The following is a 22,788-nucleotide window of genomic DNA, read 5'->3' as shown; positions in this document are numbered from 1 at the left end:
AAGAGAAAGAATTTGTAATTTCACAAGAGAAATCTCTTGGGTGCTTAAATGTATGAGATTGTTGCTTTTATTGTCAATATTTATGCACCATACATATCAGTTCAAATCTCCACTGTCCAGTCACCTCCAGTGTAGCCTCTTGCCTGCCCAGTGCACATCAGCTTTAAGGAAAATAGCATAACAAGTGTAGAAGAGGAGCAGTGAGTGCTAGTGAGATGAAAGAATTATCGAATAGGTAGATGCTTTGTCTTGAGGGGGGAGGGTGGGGCAGGGTAGTTGAATTCTACCTGTACGAGTCCGTCCCAGGTATCTCCAGCAGGAGCTAGGGTGAGTGGTTGCAGTGACCCTGACAACAACAGGCTGATCCTCCTCTAAAGGTCAAAAGCTAACCTCACCTTCCTTCTGTAACTCCAGTCCTCTGTGCTGCACTGTTGTTGAAGCACAGCAGACCCTATCATGCTTTACACCCTGTCTGGAAGGACACCCCTAAATCTGTCCAGGCATCCGAATCGCATCTTCAGCATCCCAATATCTTGCTCAATGACTACTCTTGTGTTCATGTGGCTTCGATTGCACCCTTCCCATGTATCAATGGTAGGGCCCCTCACAGATGTCATCAGCCATGTCCTTAGAGCGTAGCCTTTGCCTCCAAGGAGCCATCCACCGACTCTGCTCAGAACTTGAATGATCTGTGGGAAACTTGACGAGTGCAGAACGAAGACATCATGGTAGCTTTCTGGGTATCTTGCAGAGACGAGCATGATAAATCTTTCGGTGGTTACATATCAGCTGATTATTGATGGACCGGAATCCCTTTCAGTTGAAGAATACTCCTGGATGATCTGAAAGTAGCTTGAATACCACATGGGAGCAATCTAAGATTCCCTGTACCTCTGGCAATCCAGCCTTTGCACGAAATCCAAGCACCCTCTTGTTCTGAAATAAAAGCAAATTACTGTGGAAAGCAAAAACACAAGAAGATGAGTCTGTTCTCATGTTTTTGCTTTCAGACAGTGCTGACCCTTTTCTGCTATTAACACATTCTGCTATTTTGCTCTCAGACAGTGCTGACCTTTATTCTGCTATTAACATCTACTGTGGACCAAAACTTCAGTCTTCAATACTTTTGTTACCACTCCCTTTGTCTTGTGTTCCATGACATCTTTGTCATTTAATCTCTCCTGCCTTCTAACTTATCCCTGATCTTCTATTTCGCACCACCTGCCCTTCCACTCCCCTTTTCAACAGCATAAAACTCATTACATTTCTACCTCTCTCCAGCTCTGAAGAAGAGTCATTATGGACCCAAAATGTTAACTCCATTTCTCTCTCCACAGATGCTGTCAGACCTGTTGAGTTTTTTCCAGCATTTTCTGTTTTTATGCCCTCCTGTTCTGACTGGCCTCATCAATAGCAAAGTGGGCATACAGGAGGCCCTGACAAACGTGGCATTGGTAACTTAGGAGACGCACTTGTGCGTAGCTGGCTGTGAAAAGCTGCACATGGCACCAGAGTTCCCCGGAAGGAGCAAGGAGCAGAGAAATTCAGGGCTGCGATGACCTTAACCACCACTGGCATTGCACGCCCACCTGGTCCCACTAGGAAGGAGGTTTTGTTCCAGGGAGCTACAAATATCAGCAACAACCTGTTGTGAAAGACTAAGCTTCCTGAGGAGCTGCTACTAAGTCATGCCCAGGAAATGTCTCCTTTGCCTATTTGGCCTTGTTGGGGTGTTGGGGCTCTGAGATCATCCCCTCTCTGTCCTGTGGAGTGACAAATGGCTGAGAGAAAGGCAGTCATGGCTCTTGCTGGTGTTGCGGCTCCTGTTTGTCTCCTTGTTTTTGTTGCTTCTCTTGCTCCTCATCAGAGGTCCGAGGTACAGCTGAAAAAGATGCTCCCATGCTGCTGATAAGGCTGACAGCAGGCAAGTGCAGATCAAAGTACAAAGAGTTTAAGTTAGCAGAAAGGGCCTCTGAAGTCCCTTACAAAGCAGTGGAAGCACATACTTAGAACCCGCCCTGTGAGAAAGATTCTTTCACTTGGGCAAGGATGCAGCTGTCATAGCTCTGTTCTGAAAGACCTTCTAGCCTGTCAATCACTCAGCTCCATCAATCCCCGCTGTCCTCTCACTTGTTAAATCGGAGGAGTTTTAGATAGACAAATGCTTCAAAGCCAGAAACCAGTTGGTCATTTTTTTTAATTTATTCTTTCATGGGATGTGGGTGTCATTGGCAAGGCCAGCATTTGTTGCCCATCCCTGTTACCCTTGATTTGAGTGGCTTGCTAGGCCATTTCAGAGGGCAATTAAGAGTCAATTACATTGACTTTTTGCATATTTAAATCTCAAACTTACCAGTTCTATGTAATTCCCACACAGTTAGAAATGCACCCCACTTAAATGTGCAAGTCACAGGCTCCTGACAGCTTTCCGACATATCAGCATTTTTTGCTTCTTTCAGTCTCAGTCTACATATACCATACTGCAAAATTCTTAATTTAGCCAAGAAAGAGACAAAATTATTGGGGGAACTTGGCAGATTCTTTTTAATCAAAACAGTACCCTTTTGACTCGCAACCCAGAGTATTTGCTTTAAATAATAAGAAGCCCATTGAGCCAGTCATTGTCAGATGCCAGTTCTGATCTAATTACTGCTCAACTCAGCAGTACTTGAAACAATAGATCCCTCGCTTTGTGACAAATACACACACGATCCTGAAAAATTAAACACCATTATCTTTCAGTTATCGAAGGTCCAATTCCAAAAGCGTCAAAATAGAAACAATCTGTGTGCCACTATGAAGTTCATAAATCAAGTCAGAGCTATGGCCTCTATGCAATTGTGAATAGAGTTAGTCGGGCATCCAAAGAACCTCGTGGTATATCAGCAGCTGGCTTTGTTTTTCTAAAAAAAAAACTCTACTTTGTTACTTTCCTTGCCCTGTTTGAGACCGACCATCCACTGGTATCACTCAGTGATTGCCAGCTATGAGGTGAATGATAGAGATTTTGGATGGCACTTTATTCTCTCCCCTGAGGAGAATTGCTTGATCTTGATTCAACATTTATATTTGAAGTCAAAAATTCATCACACTGAAAAATCATGATTTCAGAGAGACGAATGGTAGAAAACAAAGGCTTTTACATACAGTTCAAGTTGTGATATGAAGGTCGCCCCTGTCTATTAGTGGTAAAGGTCCTATGTGAAATTGATGCAGTGTCAACCAGGTTATAAGAACATAAGGGCATAAGAAATGGGAACTGGAGTTGACCATTTGGCCTCTTGAGCCTGTTCCGCCATTCAATAAGATCATGGCTGATATTCTTGTGTTTCAATTTCCACGTTCCCATCTAACCCTGAGAACCTTTGATTCCCTTGCCTAACAAAAATCTAACTACCTATCTATCGTGGGGAACGACAATTTAAAGACAGAATTGGCAATCTTAGCCAGAGCTCATCAGATACCTAGCATGGGAAATGGAAAATGCCACACCGGCACTCTGACCACTTCTTTGTATCATTCACTGACCACATCCCCCCACCACTTCAAACCCTACCTCCCGCACCCATCCTTGGAAACCATTGCTCCCCAAAACCCCCTCCCCTCCAAGAGGCTGTAATACTGTGTTTAGGGTTGAGGCACACTTTTGCATGTAAAATAAGGCAGTTATTCTGCAGCTAACCATGCCAAACCTGGCCTGGTGTGAAACTGATGTTGGGTGCCTGAAATGAAAGATTATTTCAACTCTCAATGCTTCATATTAAGCACAAAATTCACAGAGAGAACAATGTTTGCTTGCAACCAAGAGTGACAATTTGGTAACACCCTTCGAGGTAACCCCCATTATGCTGAACTTCTATCTCCTGCAGCCTTTCTACTCCCATGGCTTCAATCACTGACTAGGCAGCTCTGCACGATCATTTCCACCAGTTTCCTTCACTATCCACATCCCTCCACTCCTTCAAAATCTTACTTCCAGCTGTTCCCATCCTTGGGAAAAAACCTCCCCCGTCTCCCAAATCATTTGCATGGATACTTCCAAATTCCTAACTTTTGGCCTATTCACCATAGTACTTCTATATTTATTGGTCTGCTCAATCACCCCTTCATCTCTAACCTTTGATGCCCTTGTCCTGAGCAGAAGCTTTACCCCCATCCTATCTAATCATTTCCCCCTATGATCCTTCAAGTCCAAGGGGTACAGATTGAACATATTCGATACCCAAACGGTTTAGTCTTTGATCAACAAATCTGGACCATCTCAAGCAACGTCAAACATCACTATCCTCTGCCAACACCATCCATTAGTCCAGGGTCATTTTGAAAAGCAAAGATAACCCCTGGCATATTTTCTTCACCATCAACCATCTCCTTAAATCTTTTTCTCCTGCACCTCTAACAAAAATGTGAGGAACTCATGAACATCTTTACTGTCTTTGAAACACCCAGTACTGGATAAGCAGCAATTCCCTCCAGCTAAACATTGCTAAGACCAAAGCTATTGTCTTCAAATCCCACTACAAACTCCACACTCTTGACATCAATTCCACCCCTTCCAATCAATGTTTCAGATTGAACTGAACAAACAGGCTGCTTGCAACTTGCTGTTCTGTTCAACCCTGAGCTAAGTATTTGACCCCATATATACTTAGTAACAATGATCACCTATTTGCCACCCCTGTAACATCACTGATCTCTGTCCCTGGGTCAGCCCATGCCGCTGAAAACCTCATCCAGATCCTTGTCACCAATAGCTATCACGAATGGGCTCCCATCCTCCACTTCTGAAAACCTAAGTTCATCTAAAATTCTCTTACTCACATTCTATACTGCACTAAACCATGCTCAGTCATTGCTACAGTTCCCACTAACCTACATTGGTTCCCAGTCCCCCAAAATTTCCAATTCAGAATTCTCATCCTTGTTTTAAGCCCCATCATTGCCTCACCACTCCTATTGCTGTAACTTCCTCCAAACCTAACTCCACCAGCCCCCTCCTCACTTCCCAATCTCTACATTCCTCTGATTCTGGTCTCTTGCCTTTACCCCACCATCAGCACTTTCAGCTGCATAGGTCACCCACAGAGAATTCCCTCCCTTAAACCCCTCTGCCTCTGTTCTTTTATAGCTTCCCTTAAACCTAGCTCTTTGATCAATCTTTTGGGTTACCATTCAATATCTCTAATTCCATTTGTATTTTCCTTACGCCTCCCTGAGGTGCTTTGGGACATGTTCCCCACGTTAAAAGTGCTTTGCAAACACTGTTGCTGCTCACTGTTGAACTGATTCTCAAGCACTCCAAGTTCACTAATGGGAAAAGAAAAATCAAATCCCTTCACCATTTTTTCCTGTTACCATAAGATTCGAACAAAATGCTGTCAAGTAAAAGGATACAAAGGCTCCTAAAATGAAGAGGGCATTGAAGATATGGTTCTGGTAGGTGAACAGTGCAACACCCATGTAGCAGAAGATGAAGTTTTCAGCCATAAAATTCATGAATTCAAAGAGCTGGAAAACAGAATCACATACACATGCTTATTTTAATCTTTAGTTACTTCTCAGAAAAGCTAACAATTTTAAAGTCATTTTTGAGAAATTTTTTTGGAACAGTTACACACCATTGAGCCTATTGAACAACTAATTCTGTGCCTTTTTTAATCGCCCTGCTTGCTACTATATAAGAACATAAGAAATAGGAGCAGGAGTAGGCCATTCATCCCTTTGAGTCTACTCTGCCATTCAATGAAATCATGGCTGATCTTCTACTTCGACACCATTTTCCTGCACTATTCCCGTATCCCTTGATGTTTTTAATATGTAGAAATCTATCGATCTCAGTCTAGAACATACTCAACGACTGAGCCTCCACCACCCTCTTGAGGCAGAGAATTCCAAAGAACCATTCAATATGTCAAAAATAATGGTGTTATGCTATGGTCAATGCTGCTGTTTGACTTAAAGGAACCTTTTCAGATTTTGAAATATTTAGTAGATATATTGAATCCTTGTGTATCTTACCCTGTTAGAAGTTTGTAGCGTTGAAGGATACCATTTGGCCTATTGTGTTGGTGCTGGTTTTGGATTTGCCAGAGCAATCTTAAAATTAATTTCATTGCACCCACTTTCTACCAATTGCTTTGTGTCTTTCCTTGCTTCAAATATTTATATATTTATTCCTTAAAGAGGGTCTTCAACTTACTTGACCACCATAATCCTCTATCTTCTCTCAGGGAGGACAGAATGGGGTATTTTTTGAATTGTTCTCCAGTTTCCCTTTTATCAGGTCTCTCCAATGCCATTCTTCAGTTCTTATTGAACAAGGCAGGTGTGACTCCTGCTCCTAGACCTTTGTTGGGTAGCAAGCTTCTAGGAATGTTCTTAGTTGGCTCATCCTCTCCTGGTGGCAGGAACTTGGGCCAGATTTTCACTACTGAAGGAGGTAGCCCAAGTTGGGAGACTTCCCGATTCGGCAGACATACCTCTGTTTGAAGGGCCCCAGTGCACCCAATTTTGACTCTGAGGAGACAGGGACTGGATAGAGTCGGGCATACCAATCCCAGAAACAGACTGTAGGCAGCCATGGGGGCAAGCACCAAGGCAGTCTCATGAGAAGGCCCACCTCACTTCTCTGGGACTTTGTCCCAGTTGGTTTAGAAGCTGTTAGGCTCTGAAGCTCTCACCCATCATACCCCCTTACCCCCATGCCCCCTCCATGCCAATTCATGCCTCCCACCCACCCCCATGCCCTCATATCACCATACCACCTTCATGCAGTATCCACAATGGGCAGACCTCAGGAGCCATGCTGAGATGAAAAAATATGAAAAAAATAAATTTCTATCAATCTAACAGATCTCTCACTCATACACACTTGACACTGGAAGAACTCACATTCATGAAACAAAGATTTTAAATTCCCTCAAGTATTCAATCTGTTATAAAAACAAAGCTCTATTCAGTTACCACATCAAAGACAGCTAATCCTTTAAATTGTCAATCGAAATGTGAACAAAGCTCCTGCTGCTGAAATAAGTGCTTTTGTAGATTTTGAAGCTCAGCCAAGCATTCACAATGAACTCAGCTTTAATAACAGCCTTTAGGAAATGTCAATAAAGAGCTCTACTAAAGCTGTACAAAAAGATGGCGTTTTTTCCCCTAAACTACACCAGTCAAAGCAGTCGAGCAAAGAATGTGTTTTTAAATCTAGCTGTCAGTTTCAGCCCTTTTTTGTTCATGTTTAAAGGGCTTGGGGTTTAAAATACTTAATATCATGAACTTAAACAGACTTTATCTGCTCTTCACAAGCTTATATGGCTACTCCAATTCGTGACTCCTACACTGCTGTTTAGGTCACTTCGAACTGAGAATAATGGGATGTGCTTAACTCAATGCTAAGTTCAAATGGCTCTGCTGAGTTTGGGTTTCCCTTCTGTGTGAATCACGCCCCACCCCCTTCCCCAGCTGGCAAAAATGGGACCTGTCAGAAATGGGGGTGGGACTGCCACATCAGGTCCTGCCCACCATTTTTAAAGGTTTCTGGAGTTGACCCGACTCCACAGATAATCCATCCCTCAAGTTTCTAATTGGTAGTTCCCCATGACGACATGTAGCATAGCAAAAACTCACCAATGATAATTCTGATTTTGGGTGATAGAATAAATCAGATAATATTGAATTGGAAACATCTCTCCCCATTGTCATCTTCACTGAAATTATCACAAATACCCCTAACTTGATGAGTATCCTATAGTGGATTCCCACAATTTTCGCATCTAAATTTAAGTTCGTTTGAAACTCTGCTGCCCGTATCCTTACTTGTACCAAGTTGCATTTACCCATCACCTTTCTGCTTGCTGACCTATGTTGGTTCCTGCCTGTGCAAAGCCTTGCTTTTAAAACTCTCAACCTTGTTTTCGAATCCCTTCATAGCCTCTCCTCCCTATTTCTACAGTCAGCCCACAATCCTCCAAGTTATCTGTGCTCCTCCAACGCTGGCCTCTTACACACCCCTGATTTTTTAATCGCTCGACCATCAGCAACCGGCCATGCCTTCTGCTGCTGAGGCCCGAAGGTCTGGAATTTCATCCCTAAACCTCTCCACTTCTGTGCCTCTCTTTCCTCCTTCAGGACGCTCCTCAAAACCTACTTCTTTCATCAAGCCTTTGGTCACCTGTCCCAATATCTGCTTGTGTGTCTCAGTGTCCAGTTTTGTTTGAACTGCTCCTGTGAAGCACCTTGAATGTTTTAGTACATTAAAGGGGCTAGACAAATGCAAGTTGTTGTTGACTTAACTTTTAAGACATTAACCTACAGCTTGACTGGGGTGGGGGGGGGGTGTTCAAGGTTCTGGCATTACAATATTTCATATTAGAAAGATTTGTCAATTTAGTTTGTTTGAAGGAGAGTTTGAATGCTTATCAAAATGTAAGGATCTGTCTTTTGGAAATGGAAATATTTTCTACCTTTCTTTACCCACCATGTGCAGGGAATTGTTCCAAGCTAGATAAACACAGGTTAGACGCATGGTACAACTCTCTCCACATGATCCCATTTATCACAGCCTCTGTGCGAGAATGTCAGCTCACATTTATATAGCATTTTTCATGACCACAGGATCATTTGTATTCATCTTGAACAGGTTAAAATCAATCTACTTGAATTGGCTATTTCACACTGTTGCTATCAGAATTGGTTTAAAATGAAATCACGTTTACCCAACAACATAATTGCGAACACGTGTAGTTGGAGTTTGATAGAACTCAGATCCAGGTTTAGTATGTCAATTGCTGGGCAAATGCTTTAGAAGATGGATACTATGAAAGTGAGATAATGTCAGTTGAAAGCTCACAGGGAATCACCAAACAGTGTAAATTTACATTGGATTTAGAGCTGTATGGGCCTAGCCAGGATAGGTAACCCAACCATTGGCGCAGACAAGTCAGTGTGCATTGGTGCCGGTCCTTAGCCCAGATAAATGGGGAAGGTCAGTGGAAGATGGGAAATTTGGTTGTAAAACCACCTGCTAAATCCAAAAATGATGGTTGATATGAAGGAATGAGCAACTAGCGTTGTGATGACCTCATGTAACATGGGAAAAGCCAAAAGAGAAAGGAAAGGGAAGAATGCATCCTGGCCCTAACCTTGCTATAGCAGAGCATCCAACATCTGCCATTAGCTCAACTTGCCTCTTCACCCTTTAGCAAAAACTTTCACCTATAAAGCTGCTGAAAGTGGGAGTTGGTAATGGGGAAAGCAAAGCATTGGTGACCTGAGTGAACATGGCAACTGACAGTCTTAAATAATATTTAAGGATTGGGAAATCAATACAGGAAGGACTGAAGAAGAGGGTGAAATAAATGTAGTGAATTCAGTAATAAAGCAGATGCCAGAAAATAAATAAAGCAGGAAAGAAAGATTGAATTGAGTGAGAGTGAGAAACAGAAAGGAATAAAAAGACAGATGATACAATGTCCTTAAAATGCCCAAAAGCTTTAAAACCTGAAATCTGAATGACATTCACACTTGTAATGATTAAATTTCAGCATCAGAGAAGTTGATTGGCATTCATCAACATGTTGCTAAAAGGGTACTTAGATTTGTACTGACAAGATTTTACATTCAACGGCAAGTTTAATGGGCAGCTAATGGAAAAATATAGCAAGTTCCTTAAAAAGCAAGGAGGCCAAGGGTGTTTCCACAAAGCAAACTGTGGAACAGCACATGTCAGACAGCAACTGAACCTATGAACCATTGAATCGGGTTCTCGTCTAAACTTGCAACACCATTTACCCAAAATAACAACATTTGCCTTACTGTTATTTTGACCACAAATTCTGTTGATGGCTTTGATCCAGGGCATCAAATGGCTCATTCTTAACCACCTTCAAAGACTATAACCCAAAAACCTGCACTTTTCTTATCCTCTTGGGACAACAGAGTTTCAGAAACTCAATGTAACATATCAGCTTCTTAGTCTAGCTTCAACAATGGGGCATATGTGCATGAGCAATCCTTGTTACAATGTGGAACCATATGGAATATAGTTCACAAGGAACTCTTATGTGAAAAAGCAATTATTCTTCAAAATGCTATAGTGCTGAATTGCCAATATTCATGGATATGTTCTGTAATCTCATGCTCAAGTGGAGCAAGAAACAGTAATGAAAAGGCTTCACCTAACGTACATCTCTAATAATATTATCTGCACCATGAGAGTCTAAATGAACTGTATCTGCCATGTGTACTCGTGTCCACAGTGCGCTATCTCAATGTAATGAAGCACTACAGGAAGCTCAGTAAATATGATCCATCGTTTCCTTGACTGAATTCACAAAGACATTCCAACAAGCAACAGCACAACAATGAGCGAGGAAAATTAGACTCTGATTTTTAAGGCTGCTTAACTCGTTGATGGTTTTCCTTAATTAATAGCTGTGGAGCTCAAGGGGCTGGATTTTCATGGTTCTAATTGGGACTAAATGGAGGCGGGACTAAAAAAACATTACAGTCTAGCAGTATGGCCAGAGGTCCCGCCTCTGTTTGCACCTTTGGCCATTTTCATAAGGGTGGGGGAGGGAGCAGCCCTGGAATCTAGCTGCTCCTGTGAAGCAGGCTAATGACGGCACTGTGGGCTTATTGACAGCCCACCCTAGGGAAACAGCCGGACTTCAGCAGCTCGCAGCTTTTATACTAGCCGCATGGAGGCGTGAATAATGGATTGGAGGCAGAAAGCATTTAAAAGGCAAGTTTTGCCTTTTTGCCTCCTTTGCAGTTCATCACAAAATGCTGTAGCATTAATTGTAACTGTGTTCAGTAAGGTGAGTTGCGACAGTGCTGTGGTTGGAAAATGTAACTGCTCCTTAAACAATGTGTTTGATTAGATTGTTACTTCTGCCATTTGGCAAACTGACAAAGAGAAGATCAACATTGTAAATGTTTCAAAGTCTTTAACTGAACTTTTAAAAACTCATCTGATGGATAAAAAGGTAGAGTACATTTCATACTATTGAAAGGATAACCTAGTATAAATGTTTAATATTTTCCTATTGCTTTTATGTATTCAGTCTGGATATCTGTTGAGAATGCAGTTCCGAAATCAGTTTGTTTATTTAGGAGCATTTTGCCAGTGTCAAACTTGGCTCAGTTGGTAGCCTACTTATGCCTCTTAGTCAGAAGCTCTTGCATGTCAAGCCCCAGTCCAGAGACTTGAGCACAAAAATCGAGGCTGTACAGTAGAGGAAGTGCTGCACTGTTGGAGCTTTTGGATGAGGCGCTAGACAAAGGCTCCATCTGCGCACTCAGGTGGATGTAAAAAATCCCTTGACACTATTTCAAAGAGGAGCAGGGGAATTACCATGGCACCTCGGTGAATATTTATTCCTCGATCAACTTTACTAAAGATTGCCTCCAGTTCCCCCATTTTGTTTGGATGCCGTGTATATCGCTGTACAGGCAACTTAAGTAATATCTGATAGGATCATTTGCTTTACCCGAAGTGGATTATTTCTCTTGTGAACTCATTCCAGGTCTTTTATATACAGATATTGTGCTGCATTATTTAATAGTTTTATGTCTATGAATGCCTAATGTGTAAATAAGTTTGACTTATGATTCTAGGGGTTGTGAAAGGCATTATATAAATGCAAGTCCTTCCGAAGTAGATTTAGGCTGTACTAATTGGATACCAAGTGTGGTCCTTCCTGTTTTCTGAGTCAGGAGATGTAGTGAGAACACAACATGAATTTCAAATTGCAGCCTTATTGCTAAATAAGGTAATTCAAAACATTCAATTTTTGATAAGCACAGCTTACTTCACATGGGCTTACTGAAATCGAAGTGGTATTTAAAAAGCTTGACTATAACCATGTTAAAATGCCAGCAGAGAAAAACTGAAGAATATTGAGTCAATAAATATATACTAAAGTCAATTCAGCGCCCTAACACAATCCGTTTCTTCTCCCATCCTGAAAGTGTTGAGTGCACATTATTTAAACACCAACAGAGAACATGAAGGTTAATGAAGTTCTTGTTGCAAATTTGGTATTTTTTTTTATAAAGTGCTGATTTTGAGTCTTCCTCTCCAATTCGACACTGCACTGTCAAAAATGTAATGCACCATTGTTCATTCCTGTTCACAAAGGAAATAAAATGCCTTCTGATGAATCCAGGTGGTGTTAGAGTGAAACTCAAATACATTCGAAATCAAAGGTGGATTATTGTCTTCGAATTCAGTGTGAATACCAGCTTCTGTTTATAACATAAAAGCGTAGTGAATTTTCTCTGCAATGTGTTGTCTTACACTATAACATCAAGGTGCCATTACCATTGAAATTTGATGATACCGCACGACATAGGACTAAAAGGAATATCGATTGTTTTGATTGGCACTTTAAGAAGCATTGATTTTTATAATGTAGAACTTGAAGGAATATTGAAATCAGGATCTGGTTTTTAATCCAGTCATTTCTAATCACGTATTACAGGAAAGTGTAATTCCTTTGTATGTTATAAATGCTGCATTGAAACCATTATGAATCAAGACAAGTAGGATGCCCTTTGAATACTATTCAGTACAATTAAGCACCTCAGAACATTGACATATTGAAGCAGTCGAGAATGCATGGTTTGCTGGACTGAATAGCAATCACAATGCATGCAAGAGATTGTGACAGATTCAGTAGCCTTTCCATATTCACAAAAAGCTTTTGCATCTTTGTGCACACCTTCCCACAGATTTTTCACTTTGTGCACCTACAGAGAAGCCATCTTAATTATGCAAGTGACCTTTACCGTGAAGCTGCACAGGCTCATTAAAATTGGAACTTGTCCATTAAAAGAGCACTGCTACAGTCAGTGTCCACTGAATGTGTCCTTAAAATATCATGAATTTCTAAAGCTGCTCAAAAGGTTAGAGAGGCAGTGGTGTAGTGGTATTGTCATTGGACCGATAATCCAGAGATCCAGGGGTAATACTATGGGGACCCAGGTTCAAATCTCACTATGGCAGATGGTAGAATTTGAATCCAAAATAAAAAAAAATCTGGAAAATCTGTGAAATCATTGCTGATTGTCACAAAAACCCATCTGGTTCACTAATGCCCATTAGGGAAGGAAATCTGGCCTACATGTGACTCCAGACCCACAGGCAAGAAGGGAAGGATAGATAAAATATATATTCTTAAAAATGGATTTTAAAAAGGGGTAAAGATGGAGGAGAGTTCATGGTATGAAGCTGTTGAACTCAAAGTTAATTCTGGAAGGCTGTAAAGTGCCTAATCAGAATATGAGATGCTATTCCTCCAATTTGCATTGGGCTTCACTGGAATGTTGCAGCAGGCCAAGAACAGACATATGGGCATGAGAGCAAGATGGTGTGTTGAAATGGCAAGTGACTAAACAAATGTTCCCGCAAAGCGCTCACTCAGTTTGCGTTTAGTCAAGCACGAGCACTGAAGTGTGCGTTCAGTGAAAGCTCCCTGAGGGCACACTGCTGTAAGATTTTTTAACATTACAAGAATTGAAAAACAAGGAAAATACGACTGTCACATGAGCACAGACATGTTAAAAATTAGTTTTAAAAGTTTTTTTTTAAATCACTGGTCGAAACCTCAACCCGCCTGGTTGGATGGGCAGGGAAAAATTCTATTTAATTAATTAATGGGCTTAACAGCCTCTTAATTGTCGGCGGGGGTGCTGCCAACTCCTGCGCACATCCGCCGACCAAAATATTGCGCGGGTTTGCGATGATGTCGGGATGCTCATCGTGCATTATTTCACCCTCGTGCGTGTTGGGCGTGTGCCCGCAAGCTGAGCTGAAAATCCTCGACATTGTGAAGATGGGTCTCTCTTTAAATACCCAATGCTTTTTATCAAAAGGAATTCTACTCACTTGACATACAAGAAATCTAAAGCACTGGCACTGTTGCATTGATTATGGGTAAAATCGCTGGTTGTACATAGGAATTATTTAGAATGAAGGAATCATATGTTACAACACTATTCAAAGGAAGAGATAAGTGACTAGCTAGTATGGCTCTTAGAGAACCAATGTGTTTAAATCAGGCTCTTGACACCTATTATAAAAGACCCACAAAAGTGAAACTAAGCGTAATTGCATTCACACATATACAGGGTTAGTCACTGAATGCACTTCCAGATCAGCAAATCAAAGCTGAGGATGTCTTAAATGTCCCTAAGGTACCTTACTGCACAACCCAAGCAGATGTGTTTAAAACATTTTCAATTCGTTTTTTGCTGCATAAACCTGAAATAGTTTTAGAGAATGCAGGCTAAAGAACTGATTTAAGAAAAGTGACTGTCAGGAGAGTTGTGGATCTTCTCCTCCCCTCTCCCACAAACACTGAAGCCCCAGATACATAAAATTAAGCTCACTGAGGCTTTTATCTGTGGGTCTATTTCATAAAAACAACAATTTCCTGTATTCTTTGCAAACAACTCCTGGATATGAAAAATAATGATTGGTTGAAGCAAACATCTTTGCAATAATTGCAATTGTCTAAAAAATTCCTCCACCCTCACAAACACCTCAACTCATGCACTCATCTCTTTAGAGTGTGGACTACATGAGCATCCTCCTCTTTTATCTCTACCATCAGTGGTCCGGCCTCCAGTTACCATGCCTTGCATTCTGTTAATTGACTTTCAAAATTCCTCTTGTTGGGTTTGACACTGAAAAGCATGCCCATGTGTTGAAGAGCCAGAGGGGAGGAGGTGGTGCCAGCTTGCTAGAAGGTGAGGTCACACATGCTGCAAATGTGAGGAATTTGATGGCCCAGGGTACAGAAAAAGGTGGCAGGGTGTACACAACCAAATGCTTGGTGCACTGGAAAGCCTGCCAAAAAGGCTGCACACAAGGTGAAAAGGGGAGCCCATGTCCAGCTAAGCACAGGGCTTTGCGCAAAGCTAGGAGCCAACATGGAGCACCTCCACCAGAACAACCTTGGAACCCACCAGGGAGCAGTGTCTAGTAACCCATGTCACAACTTTGCTGCGGGGAAATTGTAAACTGCTCCCATCCTGGCTTTGAATACCGTTCAAAGAGGCTAACAGTCTATTGTTCTGTTTTACAACAAATCTCCAGGATTGCCGAGGTTTCGGCCTGGGAGAGTGACAGGAATCTGCTTTCCTCTTTCAGGGTAATTTTGCTGCCACCTCTACCACTCCACCAGTACTCTGATGTTGCCTGTCAGCCAGCTACAACCACGTCCAAGTTGGTGCAGCTTGAACCAAGGCATTCTCGGTTTGGAGATACTCAAAGTTAACCTTCCAATGTTATCTGCAGTATCCTAAACTGAAGGTCAGTAGCCTCGGGAAACACCTCACAGAAGCCCTAGGGTAAGAAGAGGCACAAGAAAGACAGTCACTAAGTGGATGCATATAGGTGGATGGTTAATTTTAAACATTAAATTACACAAATTTAAATGTTTAAAATTGGACTTGAATCTGCATCTTCTGGTAGTTTTTTTTATTCCTTTGTTGTCAGAAAGGGGGTGATGCGATGATCAGTGATAAAGGAGAATGTGTATTGTTGGTGAATCTGGTTGAAATTATTGATATTGTTCATGAATAATCTGACCAGGTAGCCCCCTGGCTGCAAGGAGTGGTTTACATTGCATTCCCTTCCTCTTTACCCATTTTCTTTTGAATTTCCTTCTCCTTTTCCTTGTGCTCCTATTCCTCAGCTCAATTGGTGGTGATCATTACTATCCCCTCAGATTGTGCCGCATGCAGAATACTACCACAATCCTTGATACCCATTCAGCTGAATACTGCAGCATGTATTCTTGACAGGGGTCATTAGGCACATTATGAAACACTATCCCTTGTAATTAGCTTTTGATATGCCACGGTGGGTCAAATACAAGTGGAACATAGGCCGCTCGGAGAATGAAAGAATCGTGACTGCTATCAGAAGAACTAAACATGGGACTGTTGGAGCACAGTATGTGACAGGTTTGAGTGTATCATAGCCCAGAGATGATGCCCTCAGAACTCTCTTTCCATGATCAGATGGGTAGATCTCGCCCCCCACCTCCACTTAGCAATTCTCCAGCCACTGGTGAGGAACAAGATTTTCTTCCGTGTCTTCACCTCTTTCACAAACACCTCCAGGGAGGCTTCTGAGAACCTGCGGGCTTGCCTGCAACAATTCCAAGAAAATTCCGCTTCCAGCAGCTGGGAGATGCAAGAAGCCACAAAGGAACAGAAACCCCCTTTTACGAGGTTCCGGCTTTACAAAACTCTCCGGCTGAGATGCTGGAAATTTCTCCCTGAGTAGCAAAATCAGCAAGAAACCTGGTGGTGAAATTCCAATGTGGTGTGCAAGTTAATACATCCCAGGTCTGTTCTAAACTCATCTGGAGTTAAATCTAGGCCTTGGAAGCAGATTGTCTACATTCCCTCTTGGTTTGGGAACGTTGTACTGGAACAACTGAGACTGACAGATTTGGGAAAGAATCACATTTGGGGTAAAAAGGGTCGAAGTGAAATATATGCCCAGTTAAGACAAATATGGAAGGCACATTTCTCAAAGTGCTGCATTATCCTGTTGGTGATCACTTTTAAAATTAATCTTATGCTACATGTTTTGGTTGACTAATCCCTAATATGGATCTCCAGTTGCAAGGAAGTAGACAGGATTTCATTATAAAAGTGTGTGGGAGGTATATTTTGTGCACAAATGTGAGGCATTATATACTATTTTTCTTCCAATTATTTTATCTCTTTATGATTAAAAGCTACTTTGAACATTACAAACACTGAATCCGTAGCCGAACAGTAATAAGATATATGTCTCAAAACAACATTCACAATGAGCAATGCTGAGAAAAAAAATTTGGAAGACAGTCATTTTATTTCCAAATTGTGCCATTCTTGTGTTTTTTGCTTATTAGCTAATGGTCCCTTTACCTATGTTACAAAAATAACTGCACTTTAAAAGTACTTCATTGGCTGTAAAGCACTTAGGGACATCCGCAGGTCATGAAAGGTGCTATAGAAATACAAGTCTTTCTTTTTTAAATGATTTATTTTTTTAGAACAGTAGAGCATAGAATCCATTGAAGGAAAACACTGAGGGTCCAAAATTTCTTGGGGCCCTGCTGCACTGGTGGAGCTACATGAGATGGAACTCCCAGCTTGCAATCTGCTGCAGGCCTAACCCTTCTCTAAAACCCAGGGTCAGGGTTATTTGCACAGAGGGAACACAGCATTTCTGCATTTCTACGTCATTGGCTAAAGGAGGTGGGTGGGTGGGTGGGGGGGTGGTGGTCGTGTGGAATGGGCAGGAATTTCATAACAGCTTCATTGCCCCTCACTCGCAGAATTTGCCAGCACCAGAAAATGGGGTGGAGATCATGACAGAACTGGGTACCACCCAAACATCTTGCTCATCTGTCCTGATTGCGACGCTGTGGCATTTTCTATATGCCCATTATTCATTTCATCAAGGTCCAGAAATGTTGGGTCAATAGTTGATTTTCTCCTGCATTTGTTGTAAAATTTACCCACGAGATAAAATACAACAGTAATAAAAACAACGGGTGATAAACAAAAAAGTTTGCAGCTTCAATAGATATATGGGACTTAAAGCCAAGTACAGCCCTAAACCCACATGTTCCTACCCTTTCCACCCCACATAAATGCTCATCTCTCGTGGTACCTTTAAAATTGACCTGTATTCCACAAAATATGCATTTGTTCAGCACTAACCAATACTTGTCCCCTCCATCTATTCATATCTGACCTTCATTATTTCCTTGCAGGATGTGCTCATATTGTTCAGAAATGAGAAAATCAATCCCTTTTTGTTTAACATGGACCACCTGCTGAACAGTGTGTTAATAACAGCTCTCACCATCAGTCAGTACAGCAGTGCCGTTAGTGAATTGATATTAATAGAATTAACCCAATAATTTGTATTGTAATGTTGGGTAATCTGTATTGGAAGCAATATTTTCCAACATTATTGCCTTACATGGGCATGCAAAATAGATTAATTTAAATGGTTGTATTAATGGCCTCTGTAGCTCATTTTAACTCAGCACCTTACATACAACACATTTTCACTTTGTTACTATGGCTACAGTACTTTGGCTTACACAAAACAATAGCTACCTACATCATCACACATAACCTCCGCTGCAAAAAGCCTCTACAATTCAAACAATTCTCAATTTAGAATTTTGAAAGCACCTTGAAGAAAAGTGCAAACCAATGCTGAAATTATGATCCCATTGGGAATGATATTTGTTGAATGAGCAGATCCAATGTAATAAGCCCTGTGCGGCTGATCTTTTGATGCTGGAACCCGTGCTCAGTTTGAAGTCATTTCTGAGTCACACTCGGGGATTTAATTTTTCTTCCCCTGCCATGCATTGGTTAACGTGGGTGTAAAATTTCTTTGCATTCTATTTCAATGCAATTGCTTTCCTGAAACAAGTTAGCGGAGGAAACAAAACTCCAAGTGAAATGAAATTATTTTTAAAAATAAACTCATAGTACCAACAGAATCTCAAAATACTTGTGATCCTCCTTTGGTTTCTTGCATCCGGACAATTTGCAACTGAATTATGTGTGATTGCCAATTCAAGGGTTAAGATTTACGAATCCGCTAAGAATGTAACAAAGTGTGGATGAAAATGCAGTAAGATTGGCACAACCTGACAGTTAATACACAGCTGAATGACTGCAATGTTTGCACTCTAATAAGTCCAAGATAGGACGTAATTTTAAGTGGCGGAGGTGGAGCACCAGTGTTGCATTAAGGGAGTTCTGCACTGTTGGAGGTACTGTCTTTCAGATGAGGCATTGAACCAAGACCTGTCTGCTCTCACGGGTGAACATAAAAGATCCCATGGCACTATTTTGAATAAGAGCAGTGGAGTTATCCCTGGTGTCCGAGTCAATGTGTATCCCTCAAATCAACATATTATCAGATCATTAATACATTGCTGTTTTTTGGACCTTGCTTTGTACAAAGCGGCTGTCATGTTTCCTGCATTACAACAATGAGCACACTTCATAAATATCTCAATGAGACATCCCGAAGTCGTGAAAAATGCTAAATAAATGCAAGTGTCTCTTATCTGAATTTAGAATTTATGTGGAGTGGAGATTGGAAAAGTTGAAGCTAGAATTGAAAAAGGGATGAATAAGAGAGTACGAAGATTTGGGTGCTCTCTAGACAGTTCTCACATGTCATCCACAGGTAAGTGCACCTGTCCTTTGAACTGAATGTTATCACAGTAATCTGGGAGGTAGCTTGCCTCAGATAAAGAACAATCCACTTTACCTTCAATGTGCATTATCAGACCAGTCTGAAAGATAGTAACAAAGATGGATGACAACGACGAACTTAAGGATTTTAGAGGAGGGGAATGTTGAAATTGGGGCAATATTTAGCAAGTGCAAGTTGCAAATCTTTTGAGAACAGCTTCTGTCCCTGGCCACTTCCAAATTTCTCTTGGTCTCTAAGGTTCCAGAGGAGGAAGAAATTCCATTGAAAATCTTTCTGATAGGTTGACTGACTGGGCAGTGCTGTCAGGCTTACTAACAATCCTTCCACTCTGACAGGAGTGGAATAGCTGCTGGGGCACTGTAGTAATGACACAATAATAATTCACCCTTCCTCTGTTAAAGTGGTTAGAATGGAGGCAGGAAATGAATAAGGTATGTCTGCATTAGTGAAAATCCCCCATCTGACTCACAATAAATACTAAGTGATAGGATGCTTAAAAGCACATCAAAACATACTGATTTTTATACAGATCTTGAGAAACTCAATTAATACACAGTTCTGTGAAAAAGGGATTCTAGTTCCCAAATCTTGTTCTCATTATTTAAAGGCCAACGCTGTTAAATTTGCTAAGACACAGGTAATTCTATGCGAGCACAATGAAGTCTCCCACACTTGGGAACTCTCTTTCTCCTTGTATCATTTGACAAATTAAGAATAATTTTCAGTATTTTCCCTTTCTCCTCAGGGTAATGCACTGCAGTTCAGGAGAACAAGCAGACTGTAAGAGAACTTAGATGGTGATTTTTCTGCCTCAGACCGTTATTTCTTCCATGTCCTCCTTTTAAAATCATACTCCCTCCAGCTCTGAATCTATACCATCCAGCTCTGATGTTGCTCCCTTTAGCAGATGTATCCACACTACTAGATCAGAGAGTTATGGGGTCAAATCGCATTACAAGATCTGAGCTGATACTTCAGCACAGAGCTAAGGAAGTGCTGTCTTGTTGGTAGTGCTGTCCCTTGAACAATAGGTTAAACAACCTGTTTGCCTGTTTCACTAGGCAGGTAGACATCACATGGCACTATTCCAGAAGGATGTATTCCCATTATCACATCTAACATTTCTCCCTTAACCTATTGCCACCAAATGCAGATTGACTGTTATTCATCTCACTGCACACAAGATTCTACAGACAACAAACAGTGGTTAGTGCATTTGTCTTGTTTAACAATAACTGAACTAAGTAATAAGTTCGACATTAAATGCCTTTAGGCATTTCTGAAAAATGTGACAAAGTGTCAAAGAAATGCAAGTCTTTCTTTTCCAGTGGATTTGATTCTGAATGGTTGATTTTAATTTACACTCTCTGCAGTCCTCATGAAATTCTCTCTAATTCCATTCCAGCTTAAATTCTCTGATCTTGATATTTCTCCCTCCAGTCATGAATTGATTCATTCTGACCCAAAATTTCACTCCCTTTGGCCTGATTATGCTGGTTCTAACCTGCCCAGGTGTCTTTTCAGCTAAAATTATCCTCCCTCAAGCTGAAATAATTTTCTTTCTGATTCAGATTCCTCTCCTTTCATTCCTGATTCTGCTACCTTAAAGATATATTATGATCTGCCTAGTCTTTCCTTCAGCCCTAATGCCACCATTTGTTTGTTGACTGTGACTTACATTTCTGACTGAGTTAACTCTTATCCTTACACTCCACCTACCCGTGCCTGACTTCATTTGAGCCCAAGACAAATACTACAGTGCATCATTTTCAATCCACATACCCAATATGCTCAAGGCTGAGCACTAGACAGGAAGATGTGAAATGAACCCAAACATTGGGGGGAAAAAAACCATCCTTCAAGGTAACAAGAATCAGCCTCTCCATTAAGACAGCCTTCAAAGTGATCGAACTCGATGGGAAGTGAAAAAGCTTGAAAAGATAAACAAGAGTACCTAGCAATTAATACCTCGGAGAACTCCCTCCTTTCCAACACATTCATTCTTTGTGTTTTACAAATTCTTTGCACAAAAATACAATTTTTCTAAAAAGATATAAAGGATGCCTCTTTCCATTTGTGACAGCATCATTGCACTACCAATCGTACAGACCAGAAGAATTATACTTAAAGAATAGTTACATTGCGCCTGGGTAACTGAGCCATACAAACTCGAAAGATTGAGTGTCCAAACAACAACAGGAAATGTTAAGAGTAAAATACTGTGGATGCTGGAAATCTGAAACAAAAACAGAAAATACTGGAAAATCTCAGCAAGTCTAACAGCATCTGTGGAGACAGAAATAGAGTTAACGTCTCGAGTCCTTATGATCCTTCTTCAGAGGTAAAGAAAAGTAAAAATGTGATGAAATTTATACTGTTTAAGGTGGGTGGAGCATATGAAGCTGAATTGAAGGCCAGCGATAGGTGGGGGCAAAGGAGATTGACAAAGATGTCATGAACAAAAGGACAAAGTGGGTGTTAATGGTAGTGGTGAGGGCTAAAGGAGGTGCTAACAATAGCATTAAGGTAAGGAAACAGAACGTGATAATAGCAGGACAAGGGTAAGTACTCTGAAAAGAACAGGAACAAGTGACAGATGGCCTTTGTGGGGGTGGGGTGGAGAGAGGGGACAGTGGTGGGGAAAAAAGATTGAAAATAGAATAAAAGGTGGGGATAAAACAATGAATAAATGAATACAAATGAAAATAAATTGAAGTAAAAATAAGTGGATAAAAAATAAAAATAAAAATGAATTATGAAAAAAAAGGATAAAAAGGGGGTGAGGATAGAGGAGAGAGTTCATGGTCTGAAGTTGTTGAACTCAATGTTAAGGCTGTAAAGTGCCTAATCGGAAGATGAGGTGCTTTTCCTTCAGTTTGCGTTGGGCTTCACTGGAACATTGCAGCAGGCACAGGATGGATATATGGGCATGAGAGCAGGGTGGAGTGTTGAATTGGCAAGCGACAGGAAGGTCTGGGTCATGCTTGTGAACAGACCACAGGTGTTCTGCAAAGCGGTCACCCAGTTTGTGTTTGGTCTCTCCAATGTAGAGGAGACCACATTGGGAGCAGCGAATGCAGTAAACCAAATTGAAGGAGGCACAAGTGAAGCACTATTTCACCTGAAAGGAGTGTTTGGGCCCTTGGACAGAGAGGAGGGAGGACGTAAAGGAGTAGGTGTAGCACCTTCTGCAATTGCATGGGAAGATGCCGTGAGAGGGGGATAAGGTGTTGGGAGTGATGGAGGAGTGGATCGGGGTGTCCCAGGGTGATGGCATCATGTTGGAGTTGGCAGAAATGGTGGAGGATGATCCTTTGAATGCAGAAACTGGTGGGGTGAAAAGTGAGGACAAGGGGGACTCTATCATAGTTCTGGGAGGGAGGGGAAGGTGTGAGGGCAGAGGCATGGGAGCTGGGTCGGACACGACTGAGGGTCCTGTCAACTACAGTGGTGGGAAACCTCGGTTGAGGAAGAAAGAAGACATGTCAGAAGTGCCGTTTTGGAAAATGGCATCATCAGAACAGATGCAA

General features: G+C 41.4%; 1 protein-coding gene across 2 annotated transcripts in view; it reads right to left on the bottom strand.

The window, feature by feature from the left end:
* LOC121268984 (sodium/hydrogen exchanger 9-like) overlaps positions 1–22,788 on the bottom strand; it is a 368,207-nt gene that overhangs the window by 169,296 nt on the left and 176,123 nt on the right. For both annotated transcript variants that reach the window (XM_041173300.1, XM_041173310.1), the window contains exon 10: positions 5,395–5,508. In XM_041173300.1, coding sequence (XP_041029234.1) covers positions 5,395–5,508 — 114 coding nt within the window. The remainder of the gene's footprint in view (positions 1–5,394; positions 5,509–22,788) is intronic.

The sequence above is a fragment of the Carcharodon carcharias genome, chromosome 2 (assembly GCF_017639515.1).
Source record: "Carcharodon carcharias isolate sCarCar2 chromosome 2, sCarCar2.pri, whole genome shotgun sequence".
Lineage (NCBI taxonomy): Eukaryota > Metazoa > Chordata > Chondrichthyes > Lamniformes > Lamnidae > Carcharodon > Carcharodon carcharias.
This window is presented reverse-complemented; position numbering and strand designations above follow the sequence as displayed.